The sequence below is a fragment of the Toxorhynchites rutilus genome, chromosome 1 (assembly GCF_029784135.1).
Source record: "Toxorhynchites rutilus septentrionalis strain SRP chromosome 1, ASM2978413v1, whole genome shotgun sequence".
Classification (NCBI taxonomy): Eukaryota; Metazoa; Arthropoda; class Insecta; order Diptera; family Culicidae; genus Toxorhynchites; species Toxorhynchites rutilus.
The window spans coordinates 90,003,896-90,026,933 of record NC_073744.1 but is presented as its reverse complement, the minus strand read 5'-3'; the positions used below and the strand labels follow the sequence as shown (position 1 = coordinate 90,026,933).

At 38.4% G+C, this 23,038-nt stretch overlaps 2 protein-coding genes and 1 non-coding gene across 12 annotated transcripts in view; all 3 read right to left on the bottom strand.

Moving 5' to 3' along the window:
* The window catches only part of LOC129763178 (protein unc-13 homolog 4B), a 126,432-nt gene that overhangs the window by 17,264 nt on the left and 86,130 nt on the right, over positions 1–23,038 (bottom strand). For 8 of the 10 annotated variants that reach the window (XM_055761991.1, XM_055761989.1, XM_055761990.1 and 5 more), the window contains one exon: positions 9,843–10,095. In XM_055761991.1, coding sequence (XP_055617966.1) covers positions 9,843–10,095 — 253 coding nt within the window. Of the gene's footprint in view, positions 1–8,926; positions 9,439–9,842; positions 10,096–23,038 lie in introns of those variants that run through there. The other 2 variants (XM_055761999.1, XM_055761998.1) reach the window with 2 other exon arrangements.
* LOC129763859 (U6 spliceosomal RNA) lies at positions 7,681–7,787 on the bottom strand. Its single transcript, XR_008741045.1, has one exon. It is a non-coding gene; the product is annotated as a U6 spliceosomal RNA (small nuclear RNA).
* On the bottom strand, positions 18,342–20,326 carry LOC129763180 (3-sulfolactaldehyde dehydrogenase). The gene is made up of 2 exons (XM_055762005.1): positions 19,895–20,326; positions 18,342–19,823 (listed from the first exon to the last, which is right to left on the bottom strand). Exons 1-2 carry the CDS (start codon positions 20,201–20,203, stop codon positions 18,588–18,590), a joined length of 1,545 nt encoding a protein of 514 aa, XP_055617980.1. The 5' UTR covers positions 20,204–20,326; the 3' UTR covers positions 18,342–18,587.

Sequence of the window (23,038 nt, the reverse complement as noted above, 5' to 3'; positions counted from 1 at the left end):
TTCGTGAGGACATCGACAAGACAACATCGTTGCCTAACGTGCTGGAGGAGGTGGACGGCGAAGGATCGACACATACACGCGCAGAACTCTTTCCGTTAGGATGCCATTCAGCATCGAGAAAGTTCCGGAAAGTTCTAATCATTGCTGGAAAATAATCTGCCAGTTCCTTTGGGAATTTTCAAAATATATTCATGTGAAAGAGTTTATTTAAATGTTTTCTATCCATGTAACACTGTGACCAAATATTTTTCAATCAAGTACTATTAAAAGGTGGTTATCGAGTTAGTATTAACCACTGGTGGGCTTCCAGTATCGAGGAAAATGTGGAAATATCTAATCGTTACTGAAAATAGTCTGCCAGTTCCTTTGGGAATTTTCAAAATATATTCATGTGAAAGAGTTTAATTGAATGTTTTCTATCCATGTAACACTGTGACCAAATATATTTCAATCAAGTGCTATTAACAGGTGGTTATCGAGTTGGCATTAACCACTGGTGGGCTTCCAGTATCAAGGAAAATGTGGAAATAACTAATCGTTACTGAAAATAATCTGCCAGTTCCTTTGGGAATTTTCAAAATATATTCATGTGAAAGAATTTAATTGAATGTTTTCTATCCATGTAACACTGTGACCAAATATGTTTCAATCAAGTGCTATTAACAGGTGGTTATCGAGTTGGCATTAACCACTGGTGGGCTTCCAGTATCGAGGAAAATGTGGAAATATCTAATCGTTACTGAAAATAATCTGCCAGTTCCTTTGGGAATTTTCAAAATATATTCATGTTAAAGAGTTTATTTGAATGTTTTCTTTCCATGTAACACTGTGATCAAATACATTTGGTTTTGTGGTTTTTCAATCAATCGCAATTAACAGGATAGCTTCAGAAGATTATTCTTCCCCATCAGTAGGATATTTCCGTATCCAATATTGTATGTGCCCGCAATCGATTATTGCTCAGTCGCCGAAAGTTCCGAGCTCAGAGAGTTCATTCCCCTCTAGTTTGCCTTCCAAATTGCCATCGTAAACCACACCTTCTCTCGATTCAATCACACACAAAAAGCATACTTAAGCGATATTCTGGTGGTGAGACACATTCATTTTTCGTGAGGACATCGACAAGACAACATCGTTGCCTAACGTGCTGGAGGAGGTGGACGGCGAAGGATCGACACATACACGCGCAGAACTCTTTCCGTTAGGATGCCATTCAGCATCGAGAAAGTTCCGGAAAGATCTAATCATTGCTGGAAAATAATCTGCCAGTTCCTTTGGGAATTTTCAAAATATATTCATGTGAAAGAGTTTATTTGAATGTTTTCTATCCATGTAACACTGTGACCAAATATTTTTCAATCAAGTACTATTAAAATGTGGTTATCGAGTTAGTATTAACCACTGGTGGGCTTCCAGTATCGAGGAAAATGTGGAAATATCTAATCGTTACTGAAAATAGTCTGCCAGTTCCTTTGGGAATTTTCAAAATATATTCATGTGAAAGAGTTTAATTGAATGTTTTCTATCCATGTAACACTGTGACCAAATATATTTCAATCAAGTGCTATTAACAGGTGGTTATCGAGTTGGCATTAACCACTGGTGGGCTTCCAGTATCAAGGAAAATGTGGAAATAACTAATCGTTACTGAAAATAATCTGCCAGTTCCTTTGGGAATTTTCAAAATATATTCATGTGAAAGAATTTAATTGAATGTTTTCTATCCATGTAACACTGTGACCAAATATGTTTCAATCAAGTGCTATTAACAGGTGGTTATCGAGTTGGCATTAACCACTGGTGGGCTTCCAGTATCGAGGAAAATGTGGAAATATCTAATCGTTGCTGGAAAATAATCTGCCAGTTCCCCTTGGAATTGAAAATTACATTCAAGCGAAAGGGTTTATTTTAATGTTTTCTATCCATAAAATATCCATATATAACATTTGGGTTTGTGATTTGTCAATCAAGTACAGTTAGCAGGTTAGCTTCTGAAGATTATTCTTCAGAACAAGGTTTTTCGTATCCTATATTGGATGCATAAAACCTTGTGCCTCCAACGTAACGCTCTCGATTTCGAAGTCCCCCAAATATTCATTTATTCATTCATTCAGAATGGATTTATATTCAACTTCGAACAAATGATCTCTAAATCAACGATAGTCCTACGTCACCCTTGCGGTTATACCATAGATATAACCCACTTCCTGTTTTTATCAATTTAATTTAGAATTGTACTCAAAAAATGATCAACATATACTGTAGAATGATTCATGAATAGTTGAAGCTGTAACGATTTGAAAACGGAGAAACATGAACGTCTCGGAAATATGTGGAAAACCTTAGGGTGTCGGATGTACCGGGTTCATTTGCGAAATGAAGTTGTTAATAATTTTCCACTGCATTATTGAAAGATCGGGATTAACTAAAGACTGAAACGATCAAAATTTTTTTTCTTTTTATCCAAAATATATATTTTATTAAGGCTCATATGGCGTCAGCCTAACGGGGCCGGGAGTTCAATATTTTGACAATCTTTGCTTAGACTATGTTAGTAATATGTAACCGATTACTCGCGGTTGACTCGAGGTTAGTATTACAAGTGTTCTCATAATTGGTATGTCGCAGTCTTCGATGCTCTGTACGTGTGCCCGACACGGGATACTTCCTATTGGGATGCAGCTGACCATTAATCAGCAACGCCCCCCTAGTCTGTACCCCATATCTAGCGTGGTGCGTCTTTCTCGACTCGAGGAATCCAGGATAGAATGGCGGCGCAATCATCAGCTCGTCAGAGTTGTCATGAGCGGTACAACCTTTGGCTCTTGTTGAATGATCAGTGGACTGCACAACCTTTGGCCCGTGTGTCTGTAAAGAGTGTGTGTATGTATTGCCGCGACTAAGTAAAAGTTTATCGATCGGATAGGAGGGATATAAAACGGGGACACAACGAAGGAAACATTATTAAACGTTGACATCGGCGTTTCTGAGGAACAGGTATAGATGAAGCAGAAGATCAGGATCCCGGCTACCTAAGATATCCCGGACGGGGATATCCGATTGTCTGCCTTGTGCTCTCAGTGCTCTAGAGAGCTGAGAGCGAGCAGCATGGAACCGGTTACACGACCAGACAACATGCTCGATGTCGTGGTAGCCATCGCCACAATCACAAAGATTGTTTGCTGCGAGCCCAATGCGATAGAGATGCGCGTTTAGGTTGTAGTGATTGTGCATAAGCCGAGATATCACGCGAATGAAATCACGACCTACATTCAATCCCTTGAACCATGCCCTCGTCGAGACCTTAGGGATAATCGTGTGTAACCAACGACCGAACTCATCACCACTCCACATGCGCTGCCAACTTACGAGCGTATACTGACGAGAAATGTGGAAAAATTCATTATAAGCAATTTGCCTTTCAAAAAGTGTGCCTTCTAAAGCGCCCACCTTAGCTAGCGAGTCCGCTTTCTCATTCCCCGGAATCGAGCAATGAGAGGGAACCCATACTAAGGTAATCTTGAATAATTTTTCGACCAAAACACTCAATAGTTGTCTTATTCTAGTTAGGAAATAAGATGAGCGTTTATCAACCTTCATTGAGCGGATTGCCTCTATTGAGCTGAGACTGTCTGAAAAAATAAAATAGTGGTCGATGGGCAATGTTTCAATGATCCCTAATGCGTAATATATCGCACCCAGTTCAGCGACATACACGGAACAAGGATCTTTGAGTTTGAAAGAGGCACTGGAATTTTCATTGAAGATGCCGAAGCCAGTGGACTCGTTTATGAATGAACCGTCAGTAAAGAACATTTTATCAGATCCAACTTTCCCATATTCTGCCGAAAATATCGGCGGAATAGAATCGGAGCGTAGGTGATCTGGGATTCCATGGATTTTTTGTCGCATGGACAGATCAAAAATGACAGAGGAATTGCAGAAGTATGGGAAGCAAACTTGGTTGGAGATACCTGGTGAAGGGTGCACGTCGTGGGTAAGGTACTCATGGTATATAGACATAAAACTTGACTGAGGAGTCAGTTGGAGTAGAGTTTCGAAGTTATCAATCACCAATGGATTCATGATCTTGCAACGGATGAGAAATCTGTAGGATAATTCTGTGAACCGAAGAGTAAGCGGGGGTACTCCTGCCAAAACTTCGAGACTCATCGTATGTGTCGAATGCAAACACCCCATGGCTATACGCAAGCAACGATATTGTATTCTCTCCAGCTTGAGAATATGAATCCTGGCAGCTGATCGGAAGCAAAAACTGCCATATTCTAACACTGATAATATCGTTGTTTTGTACAACTGAATGAGGTCTCCTGGATGGGCACCCCACCATGTTCCGGTAATTGTTTGGAGAAAATTGATTCTTTGCTGGCATTTCTGTTTCAAATACGCAATGTGTCTCCCCCAGGTACACTTAGAATCAAAATATACACCCAGGTATTTGAAAAACATAGAGTGTTGGATCGTTTTGCCGGATAGGTGAAGCTGGAATTGGGCGGGTTCGTGCTTCCTAGAAAAAACGACCATTTCAGTTTTCTCCGTAGAGAATTCGATACCCAGCTTGAGGGCCCACGTGAACAGATTGTTCAGGGTATCTTGCAACGACTTTTGCAGAACGACGGGATTAGTACCCGTGATGGAAATAACTCCATCGTCTGCAAGTTGTCTCAGCGTGCAGTCTCTAGTTAGACAATCATCCATATCATTGACGTAAAAACGGTACAAGAGGGGGCTTAGGCAGGAGCCTTGTGGTAGGCCCATAAAACTGTAACGAGAAGATTTCGAGCTGCCATGAGAGAAAATCATGTGCTTTTCTGACAGTAAATTGTACAGGAAATTGTTAAGAATTGGTGAAAGTCCACGATTATGAAGCTTCTCTGAGAGAATTTCCATGGAAACTGAATCAAATGCCCCTTTGATATCGAGAAAAACGGAAGCCATTTGTTCTTTGCGAGCAAATGCGATTTGGATTTCAGAAGATAGCAGCGCGAGACAATCATTTGTCCCTCTACCTCGGCGGAAGCCAAACTGCGTATTTGACAGCAAATTGTTTGTTTCGACCCACTTGTCCAAACGAAGTAGAATCATTTTCTCTAACAATTTACGAATACAGGATAACATTGCAATCGGCCTATACGAGTTGTGATCGCAAGCCGGCTTGTTGGGTTTCCGTATGGCTATCACTCTCACTTGTCTCCAGTCATGCGGGACAATATTCAGCTCCAGAAACTTGTTGAACAAGTTCAGCAAACGCTGTTTTGCCAAGTCGGGAAGATTCTTCAACAAGTTGAATTTAATCTTGTCCGACCCCGGAGCTGAATTGTTACATGAGAGAAGGGCAATTGAGAATTCCACCATCGAAAAATTCTCATAATCGCTTTGAAGTGGAATGTCGCGTACGACGTTTTGTGCAGGAACGGTGTCGGGGCAAACCTTCCTTGCAAAGTTAAAAATCCAACGGTCAGAGTATTCCTCACTTTCGTTTGTATGGTTCCAGCCACGCATTTTCCTAGCCGTATTCCAAAGAGTGCTCATAGCGGTCTCCCTTGACAAACCATTGACGAACTTCCGCCAATATCCACGCTTTTTTGCTTTAATCAAACCTTTTAGTTTGGCTTCTAGAGCTTGGTACTTTAGAAACCATTCCACTAATCCAGTTTTCCTGAATTTTTTGAAAGCGGATGATTTTTGAAGGTAGACCTTTGAACACTCCTTGTCCCACCAAAGTGATGGAGGACGACGTCGGAAAGTGGTAGCCGGTACACGTTTCTTTTGAGCTTGAAGTGCGCTTTCGTAAATCAAACTCGATATAAAGTTATACTCTTCGAGTGGAGGAAGTTCATGCATTGAAACAATTGCTTCAGATATTATTTCCGCAAATGTTCTCCAGTCAATATTCTTCGTGAGGTCATACGAAATATTGACTGACTCACGAGAGCTTGATTCATTAGCGATCGATAAAATTATTGGTAGGTGATCACTACCGTGGGGATCTTGGATTACCTTCCACATGCAATCCAGGGATAACGAAGAAGAGCATAGAGATATGTCTACCATGCTTGCCCGTGCATGAAGGTTGGCTATTCTGGTTGCTTCCCCAGTATTCAAAACTGTCAATTTGAAGTTGTCGCACAGATCATAAATCAAAGTGGCACGGTTGTCATCGTAGAGTGATCCCCATGCTGTTCCATGGGAGTTAAAATCACCTAAGATTACCCGCGGCTCCGGCATTGCCTCGATAGTATCAAAGAACTGATGGCGGCCTACCGTAGTTCTGGGAGGAATATATATCGAAGCAATGCAGAGGTCTTTGCCATTGATTTGTGTCTGGCAAGCAACAACTTCAATGCCTGTCATCGATGGGAGAGTGACTCTATAGAAGGAGTGACATTTTTTAATCCCCAATAGTACGCCACCAAACGAGTCATTTCGATCGAGGCGAATTATGTTGAAATCGTGGAAATTCAGCTCATCGGCTGAAGAAAGCCATGTTTCACAGAGAGAAAATACATCACAGTTAGAGCTGTGAACTAAAAATTTAAACTGATCTAGTTTAGGAATAATGCTTCTGCAATTCCACTGTATTACAGTGGTCAAATCCTTGACCTCTTGCACTGAATCAGGCATCGAGGGAAATGAACGCTGCCAAAAAACCACATTTTTCTTTCAAAAATGTTCTCACAATCGGAAGCAAACATAAAACTATGCTTTTAAGAGGGTCATTTATATTTGAAGCATTTAAAATGTTGTCCACCAGGTCAGAAAGCGCAAGCAAGCCAGATTGTGGCTGTTGCCTGGACCGCGAAAAAGGAGCAGACGTGTTCGGTGCTGCTCCGGGAAGTGCTGAGGACCCCTGGTGCGTAGAAGAACCGCTTAAACCAGGAGGTACTTGCTTCGGTCTATTCTCAGCACGTTCGATTCGAGTTTTCATTCCAACTTGGGAAGTTTCGGTTTTCTTTCTGGGGAGTGAAGGAAAAGAAGTAATTTTTCTTTTCCTGATGGCACCCTGCGATGTACCGGAACTTCCTGCATTGGGAGCGTCAGCAACAGGCTCGTCGTTCTGCAGAATGAAGTAGGGATTGTCCTGAGTCGTTGGAACGGGACTCTTAAGCATTTCTGCATAAGTCCGCTTGGAACGTTCTTTTAAGGAACGCTTGATTTTTTCCCCTCGTTGTATGTACACCGGGCATTGAGTAAGATCATGAGGAGTCCCGCCGCAATGAAGACACTTGCGCTCTTTCGGGCAAGGATTCTCATCATGGCTCTCTCCACAATCTGCGCAACGTTTTTTGTTGCAACAATAGGCGGCCGTGTGACCGAGTTGCATACATTTGTTGCATTTCATTACCCGGGGTACAAACAACCGAACAGGTAAACGAAGTGCACCTATTGCAACGTAGTTAGGAAGGGCGGAACCCTCAAATGTCACACGAAAAGAGTTTGTCCGATTGAGGACTCGTTTGTCATTTTTAAGTGACACAGATTTCAGTCGATCGCATGCAAGAATCTTCACACTTTTAAGTGAAGAGTTCTTGAAGCGACCGACACCATCGAGTATCTCTTTTCGAGTCAAACCCTTTTCGTTTATTACACCGTCTATTTCAACGTTGCAACAGGGTACGTATACGCGATACTCGATCGCAAAGAGATCACAGCGCGTTAAAAAATGTGGAACGCTTCACGATTTTGCGTGTCATCCTTGCGCAGGGGCCATGCTAATCTTCTCTGTATCGTTCCAATTTTAGTATATGTCCAGCCGAAGCTAGGACCAGATCAAAATCAAAATTTGGTTAACTCAAATTTGACCTATTTCTTTTGAGCGTGTATTTAAAAAAAATGATACATCCCTCATTTTTAGGTGTGTGCATGCAGAATGACGCATCTATTTTGTTTTTGTTTTCAAAATAGGAGGGTTAGGTCTAGGGTCTAATTTTACTCGCGCAACGTGAACATCCTTCACTCCGCTTCTCGCACGCGAAGTTTGCAAACTCGGACTTCAAGTAGCTTCCGGAACCGAAATTTTGAACGGCAATGGAAAGGGAAAAGTAGATAGACATCTCATATCACGACCACAAAACTATAAAAGTTCCTCTAACATATCTGTATTGGTAGGCCATCTGCAATTTCTCAGTGAATGATAGCCTCATGCACTTTTGTTTTGTTCATGGCTTTCACATTATCTGACCATTGTGATTTTCGTTATTCGCGGTGAGCTAGCCAGACTATTCCGCGGATAATCTGGGTTCTACTGTACTATTAAAAAAAAATTAACATAATCTGGAATACCTCTCGCAACATTTGAAATTGTTTTATCTTCGATTGATTTCCATGAATTTAATGCATTCGATGCATTTTTCAAAGTCGTGTCAAAATCTGAGGATCAACAAACTCCGATACCATGCAAAATGAATCGTGTACAGATTTCCAATAAGACAGGTAGTCCACTATGAGTACGAAGAATGAACTCGGCGTTTTCGGGCGACGCGTTGACATGTAGCGCCCTTTCTCATCAATGGAAACATCATTTAGTATTTGTAAAACATAATTGTCAACTTGTGTACTAAATACGAACACTAGCAGCTGAAATCGATATTAGACATAAATTTCTCACTACAACATAATTCCGTAATGCTCCGGCCGCCTTCATATGAACTTAGATTTTCAGAGATAGCAAGCGTTTAATTTTCACAGATATCAACAGCCACTGTACTGTATTAAGAACTGTATTGAAGATATTTTTTCACGTTTTGTTTCAATCCATCAATCCGGTTGTGATCCAACCATAATCAGCCGTAATATTTCAACCAATGTTCTTGCCATGCACACTATTTTATCCACAATAATTGGCGTTCCGATATTAATTTGGAAATATATTTGAGAACACTAATTCAGAGTAAATGGGACACACCGATCAAAGAGGTCCACCCGTTGTACTTGAACTGAAATATAGTACATCTTTATTTTTAATACACTCCTCATTTCTCTCATTTTTTGTTCACGATCTAAAGATCTGTTTCCCACGGTGCCGCCAGCGCTCAATGAGTATATATTTTATTATTTTTATTTTTACACGTTTCTACCAACAAAACTTCAACGTTTTTTTCAAGTTCAAAACGTCTCACCGTGAAAAAAAAACATGAATATTCTCTACAAATATACCACTTTTTCGCTCTTCTCGTGAGTTATTGAATAGAGTGATCTCGCATCAAATTTCGAGTTCGAGTATCCGCAAATAATTACGTACGAACAAGTGCTCTGTTTATGCCAATAATTTGGAGTCTTCACAAATACCGAACTAACAGGTAATTATTATTGTTTACACATGAAATGGTTGGCCGAACGAAGTCGGTTTACGGCACTTTTCCTTTTCTACCAACTATTCACCGTCCGTCCGATCGAGCTGAAAGGCAAAAGAAAACTCTCTCCCTAAAGACCTTTAAATCGTGAATGGTGGTGAGAAAATTTGCGAAAACATCAACGAAAACTATAAATAATTTCGTTGAGACGGGACCGATCTGAAGCACGAGGTTCGAACGATATGTTCGTTGGCAATCGGTAATTGATTTGATTGCAGCAGTTTGTGCATTGCTACAGATGTCCATACTACATACCATGAGATAGTTTACACTTCCTTACTAGGAACTAAAACTTGGGATGTGGGAAAAAAGTTCAAAATCTAAAATCAGGCGAATAAGTTTGATTGTTGATTCACGTTGATGCTGATTTTGTATGGAAAATACAGGTTATGGAGCACTTTTCATGATTTCGATACGTCTTTTGTTGGTTCCAACTTTCCATGGTAATGATTGAAAACTAATACTTACGTTCCAGCCAAAGGCATCTCCGATGAATTCATTTTGCTTATCCTGTTGTTCCTCATAATCACTATCTGGCAATGTTTCATTTGCAGCATCTTCGTCTTCCGGGCAAGCTTGCTGAGAGGTAAGATATGTTTCCTCCGCTGATTCCTCCGGGAAAGGTTCAAGCGGAGCAGCAAGACCTTCTTCATGAACTTCTGATTTTTGACGGAGGATTGAACCGAATTTTTCAAAGAAGCTGCCATCCAGATCTTGAATTCTGAAATGAGAAATTCAACAATGAGAGAAAAATTACATTAAATTTGCGATACGATTAAAAATATCTCGAATGAAACTGATGCAAACACAGCAAACCAAAAGCAAAATCAGAAGTGAACATTGACTAAATCAATTCATATATATCAGATATCATACCTACCGAACAATGTCTACGAATAATTGCACACTACATGAAAGAGACCACCTGTGCAAGAGCCTGACATATAATGAAAAATTCAGTCAGAAAACATTCGTTTCCTTTAAAAAATAAGAAAGGCATACATTCTGTCAAATATATACCGGAAACTTGTAATTTTTGTCTTCTCGTTGAGCATTTTTCAATTTCTTTTTTATGAAAAATGAAAAATATTATGAAGTTATCAATCACAGAAATCCATGAAATCATGTTATTTGTTCAAAATTTAAGAAAAATGATTAGAAATCCGGACACTTTTGCTTTAAATTCCGGACACATTTTGTCAGCATCATGCCTTTGAGGGAAATCAGTTATTGATTTTTGTGAAGCTTATTATTTCATTGTTATTCTATTATAACCTTAAATCAAATATACAACATCGAACTTCCTTGCTCCATTCTTTCTAGGGCTCGTAACATACTCTATGAAATTCATGTAATAAGAGATTTCATCGTGAACTTTTGATCCGTTCGGATTTAGAATCGTTTTTTGATTGTGTTTTTCATTCCAGACATCCTGCATTTTTTGTTTTGATTTATATATATATATATATATATATATATATATATATATATATATATATATATATATATATATATATATATATATATATATATATATATATATATATATATATATATATATATATATATATTTTATATATTTGCTAGGAACTATGTCTGACACTACACTAAATTGTCTCAATAGTACCTATCAGTTGCGCGTCTATGCAACTACTGCATTGAACTGAATACTATATTTAACTCTTAAACTATGTTTTATACTGGTCGGTGTGGTTCATGAGTGCTAAAAAAAGGGGAAAACAGAGGCCAAATCGGAAATCTCATTTTTCGACGTATTCTAAAACCGTCTTAAACCGATCTCCCCATGCTCCTGAACCTGCTTTTGATTTTTGCAGTGATTCTACTCCCAATTGCCCGGAAATAACATACACCCCTAATTATATAGGACCTATATTATATTATATTATAGGTAATGAATGAAAATGACTGACGAGTGGAAAAAGAAAATAATCTTGTGTTGACTTCCGGTTTGCTGATAATGGCTCTAAATAAATAATAAACATGGTAACAAACGAACAATGATGGAGACCCCCTACGATATTGGTATTAGGTGAAAGGACTATATCCACTGTCCGCTGTCGAATTCCAATGCCATTTTGGCTAAGAACATGGTAGCTACCAGTTAGTTGAAATGAAATTGAAGGAGTTGGGTTAGACAGGTGTTAAAGCGTTGATCTGGCAGGACGATTATGACGACCATAAATTGGACGTACCGCTCTTAAAGTTGAGGCCATTGCACAATGGTTCAGGAGATGCATTTAAGTGGAAATTAGCATTTAGAGCTCGACAGTTATTCTCTAGACCAAAACTGTCTTAGACAAAGTTGTTACTCATGATAGAGCTCTCGCTTTTATGTTGTCAAAAATAGGGTGACCAAAATTTTCGATGAAATAAAAAATCTAACTTTCTTATCTTTATAGATAGAGGTAAATATAGTTCGACAATGTTGTAGCTCCAATTATTTGAGACATCATTGTAGAACGAAGTTTTCCTCTATCTCTTGAAATAACCAATATAGCGCCTTTTTTCTAAGTTACGTTAGGGTCACCATGAAAAATACTGTATTTTCAATTATAATTTACTCACACACAAAAAATAACATAGTTTTGAAAATCACATGTTATATAGAGTGAAATCTGTTCTTTCAAATTCCGTCAACAAACATTTTTTATGTTTGCCCCAGAAAGAATGATAAAACAAATGAAAAGAGCATGTTTTTTGGGAAAAAATATCAATAACTTTGAGTAAAGTTGAGATATTGACAAGTTCTGCATCGAAAAATGTTTGTACTAGTAACCTCTAAAAGTATCTCGCAGACAATTTGCATGTAAAATTTGAAACATAAAAGTTGGAGCAAAAAAACAGTTTTTTTTCATGGTGACCCTAACGTAACTTAGAAAAAAAGGCGATATATCGGTTATTTCAAGAGATAGAGAAAAACTTTGTTCTACAAAGATGTCTCAAATAATTGGAACAACAATATTGTCGAACTATGTTTACCTCTATCTATAAAGATAAGAAAGTTAGATTTTTTATTTCTTCGACAATTTTGGTCACCCTATTTTTGACAACATAAAAACGAGCGTTCTATCATGAGTAATAACTTTGTCTAAGACAGTTTTGACGTAGGACTCCTTCTTTCATTTCTATACCGGGGTGTAAAATCAAAGTTTCAAAAACGAAAGCGTTACGCCGGAGACCGAGATTTTGAGCGTTAATAGCTCCTAAACAATTGATCGAAATGGTATGATAAACACTTCATTCGAAAGATAAAATGTCTACGCGTTCTATACTTGTTACTTTCTGATCCAAAAACTTGTGTCATTAGGCTTAAAATTGCTTTCAAAACAGGCTATTGAAATCACCAATCGGTATATAAGAGAGCGCCCCTCGGAAATCCACTCAGTTCAAATTGAACAGCGATTGGAGCATGTTGTCGCTGTTGTGGTGAAGCTCTTCGTTTATCATGAAAGCGCGGATGAACGGTGTCACCAAGAGCCTGTTTGTGCACCTTAGGCCAGAAGGGAATCCATCAAGAGGAGAGTGATGCCACAAACGGTTCCCCGGGAAGATCTCGAAGCAGCCGGTACACACACACACACATACACGCGCGGAATTCTTTCCGTATTGATGCCATTCAGCATCGAGAAAGATCCGGAAAATAATCTGCCGGTTCCTCTGGGAATTTAAAAATACATTCATGTGAAAGAGTTTATTTGAATGTTTTCTATCCATGTAACACTGTGAGAAAATATGTTTCAATCAAGTGCTATTAACAGATGGTTATCGACTTAGCATTAACCATTGGTGGGATTCCAGTATCGAGGAAAATGTGGAAATATCTAATCGTTACTGAAAATAATCTGCCAGTTCCTCTGGGAATTTAAAAATACATTCATGTGAAAGAGTTTATTTTAATGTTTTCTATCCATGTAACACTGTGACCAAATGTGATTCAATCAAGTGCTATTAACAGATGGTTATCGAGTTAGCATTAATCACTGGTGGGCTTCCAGTATCGAGGAAAATGTGGAAATATCTAATCATTACTGAAAATAATCTGCCAGTTCCTCTGGGAATTCAAAATTACATTCATGTAAAAGAGTTTATTTGAATGTTTTCTATCTATGTAACACTGTGACCAAATACATTTGGTTTTGTGATTTTTCAATCAATCGCAATTAACAGGATAGCTTCTGAAGATTATTCTTCCCCATCAGTAGGATATTTCCGTATCTAATATTGTATGCGCAATCGATTATTGCTCAGTCGCCGAAAGTTCCGAGCTCAGAGAGTTCATTCCTCTCTAGTTTGCCTTTCAAATTGTCATCGTAAACCACGCCTTCTCTCGATTCAATCACGCACAAAAAGCATACTTATGCGATATTCTGGTTGTGAGATGCATTCATTTTTCGTGAGGACATCGACAAGACAACATCGTTGCTGAGGGTGCTGGTCGACGAAGGATCGAGATCTGCCCTGAAACGCAAGCAGTTTGTTTGAACTGTGAGGGAGCACAGAGAAGCCTATCCTTCAGGAGAAGAGAAGGTGACCATCGAAGTAGCCGCTACACACACACATACACGCACGGAATTCTTTCCGTTTGGATGCCATTCAGCATCGAGAAAGATCCGGAAAATAATCTGCCAGTTCCTCTGGGAATTTAAAAATACATTCAAGTGAAAGAGTTTATTTGAATGTTTTCTATCCATGTAACACTGTGACCAAATACATTTGGTTTTGTGATTTTTCAATCAATCGCAATTAACAGGATAGCTTCTGAAGATTATTCTTCCCCATCAGTAGGATATTTCCGTATCCAATATTGGATGCATAAAACCTTGTGTATCCAACGTAACGCTCTCGTTCTCGAAGTCCCCCAAATATTCATTCATTCAGAATGAATTCAGATTCAACTTCAAACAAATGATCTCTAAATCAACGATAGTCCTACGTCGCCCATGCGGTTATACCATAGATATAACCCACTTCCTGTTTTTGTCTAAAGAATATCTGTCGAGCTCTAAATTGATTCCGAATTTCGATAGTAATTTTTTTATAATATCGACTCGTTGTTGGATCGTATATCTTTCCATTATGAAATGGCAAACTTTACAGAAGAGAAATGTCAAGAGAGCGGGAAAAAATATGGCGTGGTTTACTGTCTCTATCAGTCTACTTTTGTTGCGTCCCTTTTGAAATAACCTTTACCTCAAGTCTCAATGTACTTTATCGCCTCGTAGCCCTATTCACCAACCAATCTGTCTGCTGATTCACCTCGTTCAGTGCCACGTACTTAAATAGAAGCTGAACAAGCTATATCTCAGGGATTCTCAAAGTGGTCGACATCGACCCCTTGGGGTCAATTTCGGTTTTTAGGGGTCGACAAAAACAAAAACTGATTTTGGGGATCGACAAGGTCGAAAAATCTACCCCTATTAATTAACAAGTTATTTCTTCAAACTATCAAGATAATATTAGGTTGGGGAAAAAGTAATTCATTATTTTTTGGTGAAATTCAAAACTATTTTTAATATACTTCGGATTGTTCGATTTGCGTCAAATATGCATCGTTTTGTTGTAAAATTTATTGCCCTTCTAAAGGTAGCTTCATAATATAGAGGTCTTGGTCCTTATTGACGAAAAACTCTAGCAATAGATTTTTACAATCATCTCTTGGTCCCAATTTCTTATTACCCTGAAAAATTTAGCAATGCGAGAAAAAGGTGGTAATCGCTTGGTACCAGGTCCGGACTATATGGTGGATGCATTAAAATATTCCAATCAAGCTCTCGGAATCGTGTGGTCTTGCGTTGTCCAGATGGAACACAACACCTCTTCAATCGCTAGCTTCAAACGGTCCATTTGTTGACAGTAGAGATCTTAATTTAGTGTATCGCACTAAAAAAATTTTAGGAAAAAATTTAACAAAAATTAAGAGAAAATTTCGAAAAAAAAATTTCAAAAATTGATTAAATTGCACGTATTTTTCTGTTGCTGTATCGGCACCATAAACACCATTCACAATTTCAGCGGCCTGTCTTGCATTTTCGCACTTATAAAAGAAAAAGTGTGAAATGTACCGGATTTTCTCTTTGTTGACCTTCATTGTTTATACCCTGTAACTCACAACTGAATGGAACAAACAAAAAAAAACAGCAAAAGATTTTCTTTTAGTGTGAAATGTCACCTTTACAACGAGCCTAAACTTGAAATTGTATGATCGCTATTACGTGAGATATTGATCACACAGCCAGCTATCGAAAAAATAAGATAACTTGGATAACCTGATATATAAATTGTGTTACGTGAATATGAAGGATTAATATTTTTTGGTAGAATTGTAATTTGTATTAATAATTACTATTTACATTTGATATTTACTGAATTTTTTGATGAAAAAATCATGTTAAGTTTGTTCACCTAACCAACCTCCCTTTCAGATGAGGAAGGTATTTCAATCCATCATAGAAACATTTCTCGTTTCCAGAAACCTTCACATGCCAAATTTAGCTCCATTTGCTTCATTAGTTCTCGAGTTATGCAGAAGTTTGTGTTTCATTTGTATGGCAGCCTTCTCCCCTTAGAGAGGGGGTTATGCAGAAGTTATGCAGAAGTTTGTGTTTCATTTGTATGACAGCCTTCTCCCCTTAGAGAGGGGGAGGGGTATCAAGCCACCATAGAAACATTTATTTCCCCTTAAAACCTACGTATGTCAAATTTGGTTCCATTTGCTTGATTAGTTCTCGAGTTATTCAGCCCACCTCTCGCCTGTCTTTAGAGGAGAGAAAGGATTGTCGAACCACCATAGTAACATTTATTAACCCCTAAAACCTTCCCATGCCAAATTTGGTTCCGTTTACTTAATTAGTTCTTGAGTTATGCAACCCTTCTCCCCCTTTGAGAAGGGCCAAACTTTTATTGCCGCCTAAAACCTCCATATGACAAAAAAAAGCTTGATTAGTTCTCGAGTTATGCAGAAATTTGTGTTTCATTTGTAATGAAAATAATGTTAGTAAATTATCGGATCCTCAGTCGTAGTGTCCATCAGCAGTATACAATTTGTAATATTTCACAAGCACGATTTTTCCTATATTGAAATGGTTATATCTCCTGAACGGTTAGTCCTAGAATTAAACGTTATATATAGTTATTCATGTTGAATCACTAGTAGATTCTATTTTTCATGTTACTTGTCTTAAATAGACACGATTTCACAAAGATTGAAAATTTCATAAGTTTAAAAACATTAATATTTTTGGTGAGTCAGACACAGCACCACTATACATCAAACTTTGTAAAATTAGAAGTGTTTTCCAATAAAAATATAAAAACAAAATCGGAGGAGAGGTGTTTTAAGAAGTAAAAGTTTTTAGTATTAAAAATCATAAATCTCGTGGGTGGAGGGCCAGACGAGAACCCTTGTTTTGAAAGGATATAGATACGGACATAGATACGGCGATTCATCATTCATCGATTGAATTTTGATGCAATATTCTTTGTTACAAATGCTCCAGAACGCATGGCTTTCTACCATTCATATTGAAACCACGTACAGTCAAAATACAGCATATTGTATTATGGCGATACAAATATCCAGCATTTGACGTAGAACAACGTCTTTCAGTACTGATGCCAATCAGAAAACAGGGCACGTTTTTATGAAACATAAATATCAAATGCAGCGTTCGTACTACAGTCAATGTGGATAGAGAAAATATTGCTCCGCTCGTTTTCATTTCATTGATCATATACAAGCTATTCGCGATATTACATCATTCAGTCATCCAACTAGCAACAGCACCTAGGTTTTCCAAATGGCCATAGAGTTTAGAGTTTAGCTTAGTTTTCCAAATTGGCCTTTTTCAAGGTTAGAATGAACTGAGAAATATGCAAGCCTTTATAATTTAAAAAGATTAACCATCATTATTCAAATCACGGACTCGCTCCAACTAGCACACAGCAGTCATTCTCAATGCAGATGTCAGACACAGTTGTTTTGCTTGATGCGAAGAATGAATGGAAGATAGATATCGCACACTGTGGTGTATTATTGTTCGGTGGAGGTACCGCGTTCATTTCATGCCGTCTGGTGGAGAGTGCTTCTGTATTATTGCACCACACTGCATCTGCATCTGTACTGGGGTGTAAAATTTCGAAAACCGTAACGTTTTTTTGTTGTCAAGTTATAAAAAAAAAGAATTATCGAAAATTTAAAAAAAAAAAAAACTACGACATCTGTTAGGGGTCCAGTTTTCCTCAGGTATCCATTATCGATGACTATTATCGATCATGACTATCGATAAGAGAACGTCGTACAGTTACACGGCGAAATCGTTTGCAAGAAACTTTCGAGCGGAAATAAGTCGCCATTTGGCATACTACGACTTCGGCCTACAATTTTCAGGAACTCTCGGCAATTTCGTTTGCGGAGCGGTCGGAGAGTGGAACGATTTTTAAAGTGCGCGGAAGTACAAAAGGTACTAGTGTGAAGTGTTGTTTCAACAAAGAATAGGAGTGATTGAATTAATAAAAGAAAATATGTGTTAACTTAGTTTGCCTTTAGATTTACAGTTTTTTGAGTTATAGAGTTACAATTATTGTTCCACTATATTTTTCGTTTTCGAGGAAGAAAGGTAATTGTACTTCTCTCAAACCCAATTGAATTTAAAATACTTTATTACTGAAGAACAGAGAGCTTGTTCAACAGGCGGCATACGTGAGACACAAGATTCCCTAATATCGGCAGCATTATTTATCCGAATATAAAACCTCCAAAAAACTATTTTCCCACCTCCACCAGACGGACTAAATGGTTCCCAAAAGTGAATATTCCACAGAAACCATATTTATATTTTCAATTTCGTATATTATTTGTGTTGATTTGAACAAAATAGTTCCTTTTGTTCTGGTAAATTGAAAGTCCTTGTTAGGCATTCTTTCTCTAGATGAGCAACAATGTATTAATATTGTTTTTAACATTATTTCTCTTCAACGAGTGTATTGGAATTACTGATTTCTCTATTTTTAAGATAATTATTACCTATTGGGAAGACTGAGCGCAATTGATGCTACATTTTTCTTATAAACTATTAAACAGCTTTCAGCTTTTTTTTCTATATACATCGAGTATATAGAACCAGATTACATCAGCTGCGAATCTCTGCGTTTATCTTTGGTTGTTTTATGAAGATATTTCTTGGTATTGATTATTCATTGTAGATTTCCGTAGCAAAGATACTTGATATAAACATAATCATCGATACCATGTTTTGATCCTTCTCGTCCTATGCCCGACTCTTTTATTCCGCCAAAAGCAGCTTCCGTTGCAGAGATCAATCCCTCATTGACTCCAATCATTCCAGCCTCGAGTAGTTTAGAAACTCTAAACACTTGGTTCAAATCGTTGCTATAAAAGTATCCCGCCAAACCGCGTTGAGTCCCGTTGGCTATCATGAGTGCTTCTTCCTCAGTTTTAAAACGTATTACTGATATAACCGGACCAAAAACTTCTTCGTTATATAAACGCATATCATCTCGGAGACATGTGACAATTGTGGGTTCGTAATATAATTGTCCATGTTTTGACAATCGCTGTCCACCATGAATAATTTTACCACCCTTCTCAATGGCATCATCTACGAATTGAGATACCTTTTTGATTTGTGCCTGGTTGATCAATGGACCAATTTGAACTCCATCGCGAGAACCATCACCAATCTTCAATGCTTTAACCTTTTCTAGCAGTTTAGCTATAAACTCATCGTGGATGCCATCTTGAATAAGAAACCGATTTGCTGAAACGCATGTTTGACCGCAATTCCTAAACTTTGAGTTCATTGCCCCGGTAACGGCCTTATCAATATCGGCAGAATTGAAAACGATGAAGGGAGCGTTCCCTCCCAATTCAAGTCCTATTCTTTTGATACCGCCCGCACATTGCTGATACAATAATTTTCCCACTTCTGTAGATCCAGTGAATGAAATTGCAGCAACTTTCTCACTTTTACACAGCAATTCACCTATAGTGGCAGCGTTTTTTCGGCTACTTGTTATAATGTTGAAAACACCCTCTGGGAAGCCAGCATCCTCGGCCAATTTGGTCAGCGCTAGTGCAGTCAGAGGAGTATCCTCAGCCGGCTTGATTACAACCGTGCAACCAGCAGCGATTGCTGCGGCGGCTTTCCGTGTTATCATAGCATGAGGAAAGTTCCACGGTGTGATCAATCCAGCAACACCTACTGGATGTCTCGTGAGCATAATTTGCCGATTTGCTTGGGGTGGTGGGACGATTTCACCGTAAATACGACGGGCCTCCTCCGCAAACCATTCAACGAAAGAATTGCCGTATGTGACCTCCCCCAACGATTCCACCATTGGTTTCCCAGATTCAGCGGTCATTATCTGTGCGATCTCTTGGCGATTCGTTTCCATCAATTGAAACCATTTCTGTGGAAGTCGGAATAGATTAAATCATGATATGAGGGCAATTGAATTTTTCAATAAAGAACGATTACTACCTTCAACAAGGCAGACCTTTCCTTCGCTGTGCTATTGTGCCACCGCTCATTATAAAAAGCGCTATGGGCAGCATCAATCGCCTTGCAAGCATCTTTAACGTACATATCCGGTACATTTCCGACCACGGCTTCATTTGCCGGATTTGTCACATCGAATGTTTCACCAGTGTGCGCACCAACCCATTTGCCATTGATGAATGCTTTATTCTGCAGAAGATGTACGCCTCGGCAAGATAAGTTTGAGATTGATTTGGATCTTGTTACATACAATGTACGTTGCAAAAGATTCAAACTCATTATTAGATACATTTTGCAGCACCAAAACTTTGATCCACACGTTAATATACTTGTTTTGCTGGAACACCGATATTCATTACTCGAATGACCAAACGTTATTATGCGAATAAAATTCAATACTGAGGTGGTATGTCAAAATGGAATCGTACTTTTCGACGATACGCGAAATTGAGAGTGAGAGAATGAGCATGTGAGAGAGAAAACAAATGCATTGTAGCTTTCATTGAATAGTGCTCTTGCTACACATACATGCAAAGCATGTGTTGGGCACACATTGCCTGTTTACATTCGTAGTTTCTATGCCGCAGAGGCAGAATTATTATCAATCGGCGTTCTTGTAGATGATTTAAATACAACTGCAGTACTTCTACTAGCGCGATGTTTTTCATAATACTAACAAGAACTTTGTGAAACATTGAGGCAACCTATTTCATGAACAAGAGTTTTTGGGTGACGCATATTATTTAATTTATTATAGGTGCTATTTCACGATGTTCATTGAGCAACTTTCCCGCAAGATTTGAATCGAAAAATTGGCAGGAAAGGATTATCAACATGTTCGGACCTAGATTAGAGTCATAGAGGATCGAGCTCACGTTCGAATGCTTCCTTATATTTTCCGTGAATTAACTAATTAGTGGATTTTCTCCGTTTACGATCAATTTTCTTAGAAACATATTTCACTTCTCCCCAAAACATTCATGTACCCGGAAATCATAACTGTTGGTTGGTTGTTCTGTTTGGCTCAGTATGTCCTTAATTTCAACGTAATCAACCGCTTTCTTTGCAGAACTAATCACCGAATAAGCATATCTGCACACGAATGTTCATTATAGTTAACTTCTTCAAGAGACCAGCATTCCAGGGCAAAAAGCACGAAGCCTAAAAGGGAACACACCTCCCCTAATCCAGCTATACAATCGCAATGTGCAGTTTACACTGTTTCTGTGAAACTTCTTGAATAATCAATCTGCTTCCATTGACATGGATCATAGCCATAACAGAAATTTCAAATTTTCTTCGAGTATATGGCTTTGACGCTAAAAGTAAATATTTCTATGTAAAGACACATATTTTTGCATGTTATTAATATAGAGTAGCGCGTAATTTTTTGTAATTATTTCGCTAAAATAATTATTAAAACAAAGCTCGATCTTGTCGATCCATATAAATCGTATGCAGTGATCACTTTTGCCTGCCCAACAGATGACTTATAGGGCAAAAGGAGGCAAGTTGGCGAGAGAGGCAAGATGACGAATCGGTAATTTGACCCGTTGTAATGAAGGTAGCGCAACCTACTTTTTACTGAAGATGCATCATAACAAGGCCAAACTTTGTACTCGGTAAAATGCGCTACACATACAGCGTCACCGTCACCGTCCCGTCAACTATTCTCTTGGACTTATTTTGCCGACGTCAAAGTTGCCGGTGATGGTATATGTGAATGCCACCATACGATTTCCATGGAAGAATATTTGACATTTCATTCCTTTACGTTGACTTCACGGTGACGGGACGTTGTATGTGTAGCGCACTTAACTCTGCCGAAATTGTTGTCACAAAGAAAGTGGAAAATAAAAATGAGAAAAATCGTGATTTTGTTATTTTTTCCGTTTTTTCAAATCTCATTATCCATCTTATGAGAAAAGTTAGAATTTCAAAATAATTTTATACATGATAAAGGTACTCTATTGTACATAATCTGTTTGGTTCCGGCGAGTTTCAATCATCAATTTTTTTCAGTTAATTTTTTCTTTATTGAAAAAGTCGCTTGGGGGCAAGTTGGTTTGGATTTTTGGTTTTTTATTGCAGATGGTTAGAACTTATGAGCGAAAAAGAGACCAATATTGGTCGGACACCAGTTTGGAGAATGTTATGAAAGCTATAGAATAAGGTTTGTCTGTTCTGGGTGTTTCAAAACAGTTCGGTGTGCCAGAACCAACTTTGAGACGCTATCGACGAAAATATCCAGACATGGAGGTTAGATTTTCAATTCAGCATTTGCGTTTACGTCGATACGTCGATACGTCGTCCAATAAAGGCCGCTTTGAAGCCACATTCAGGTCCAGCTTCGAAGAATTGCCTATTCGTTTGCGGTTAAAAATGGCATAGAGCACCCTTTCAAAGGAACATGCGCTGGACGGACATGGGTTGAAATGTTTATGAAGGCTCATAAGCTATCTTTGAGAAAGCCAGAAAATACCTTAGCGGCTCGATTAATGGCGTTCAATTAAAGAAAATTGTGACGTATTTCTTCGAACTTTGGAAGGTATATGAGCTCAGTATCGTTTTCCTGCGTGTGACATTTACAGTGTTGATGAAAATGGCATTTCCACTGTTCCAACCAAGAATAAATAAATAATTGTTATTACATTTTGTTGATTTTTAGGTGACCAAACCATATTCGCCAACTTGCCTCCACGTGGAGGCAAGATGGCGAGTTCGACGCTTTTTGTGCAAAGCTTTTGGGTGGACAAGTTTTTTAGTTTTTTTCCAATAGATAATATGATAGAAAACACTTCAGGCTATATGAATCAGCATCAACATTGAAAAAAAATAAATTCCAAGCCCGCCAAAGCTTAACGTCGCCAACTTGCCTCCCTCTCCCCTACATATGCACGCTGCAAGCACCCTATAGTGCGATATTTGTAGGTATACGCTGTGTGCAACGACCGCAACGACATATATGCGCGAAAAACATCCATTCATGCTTTTTCAATCCTATTTCATTTATTCTCTGCCTTAATTTCCTTTAATGATTTACGATTAGAAATTCTTCTAGAGGTACTATTATATTCGTCGGGGAAAGTGATATTTATTTATGATATTTGAATTCCCAAGCACGTC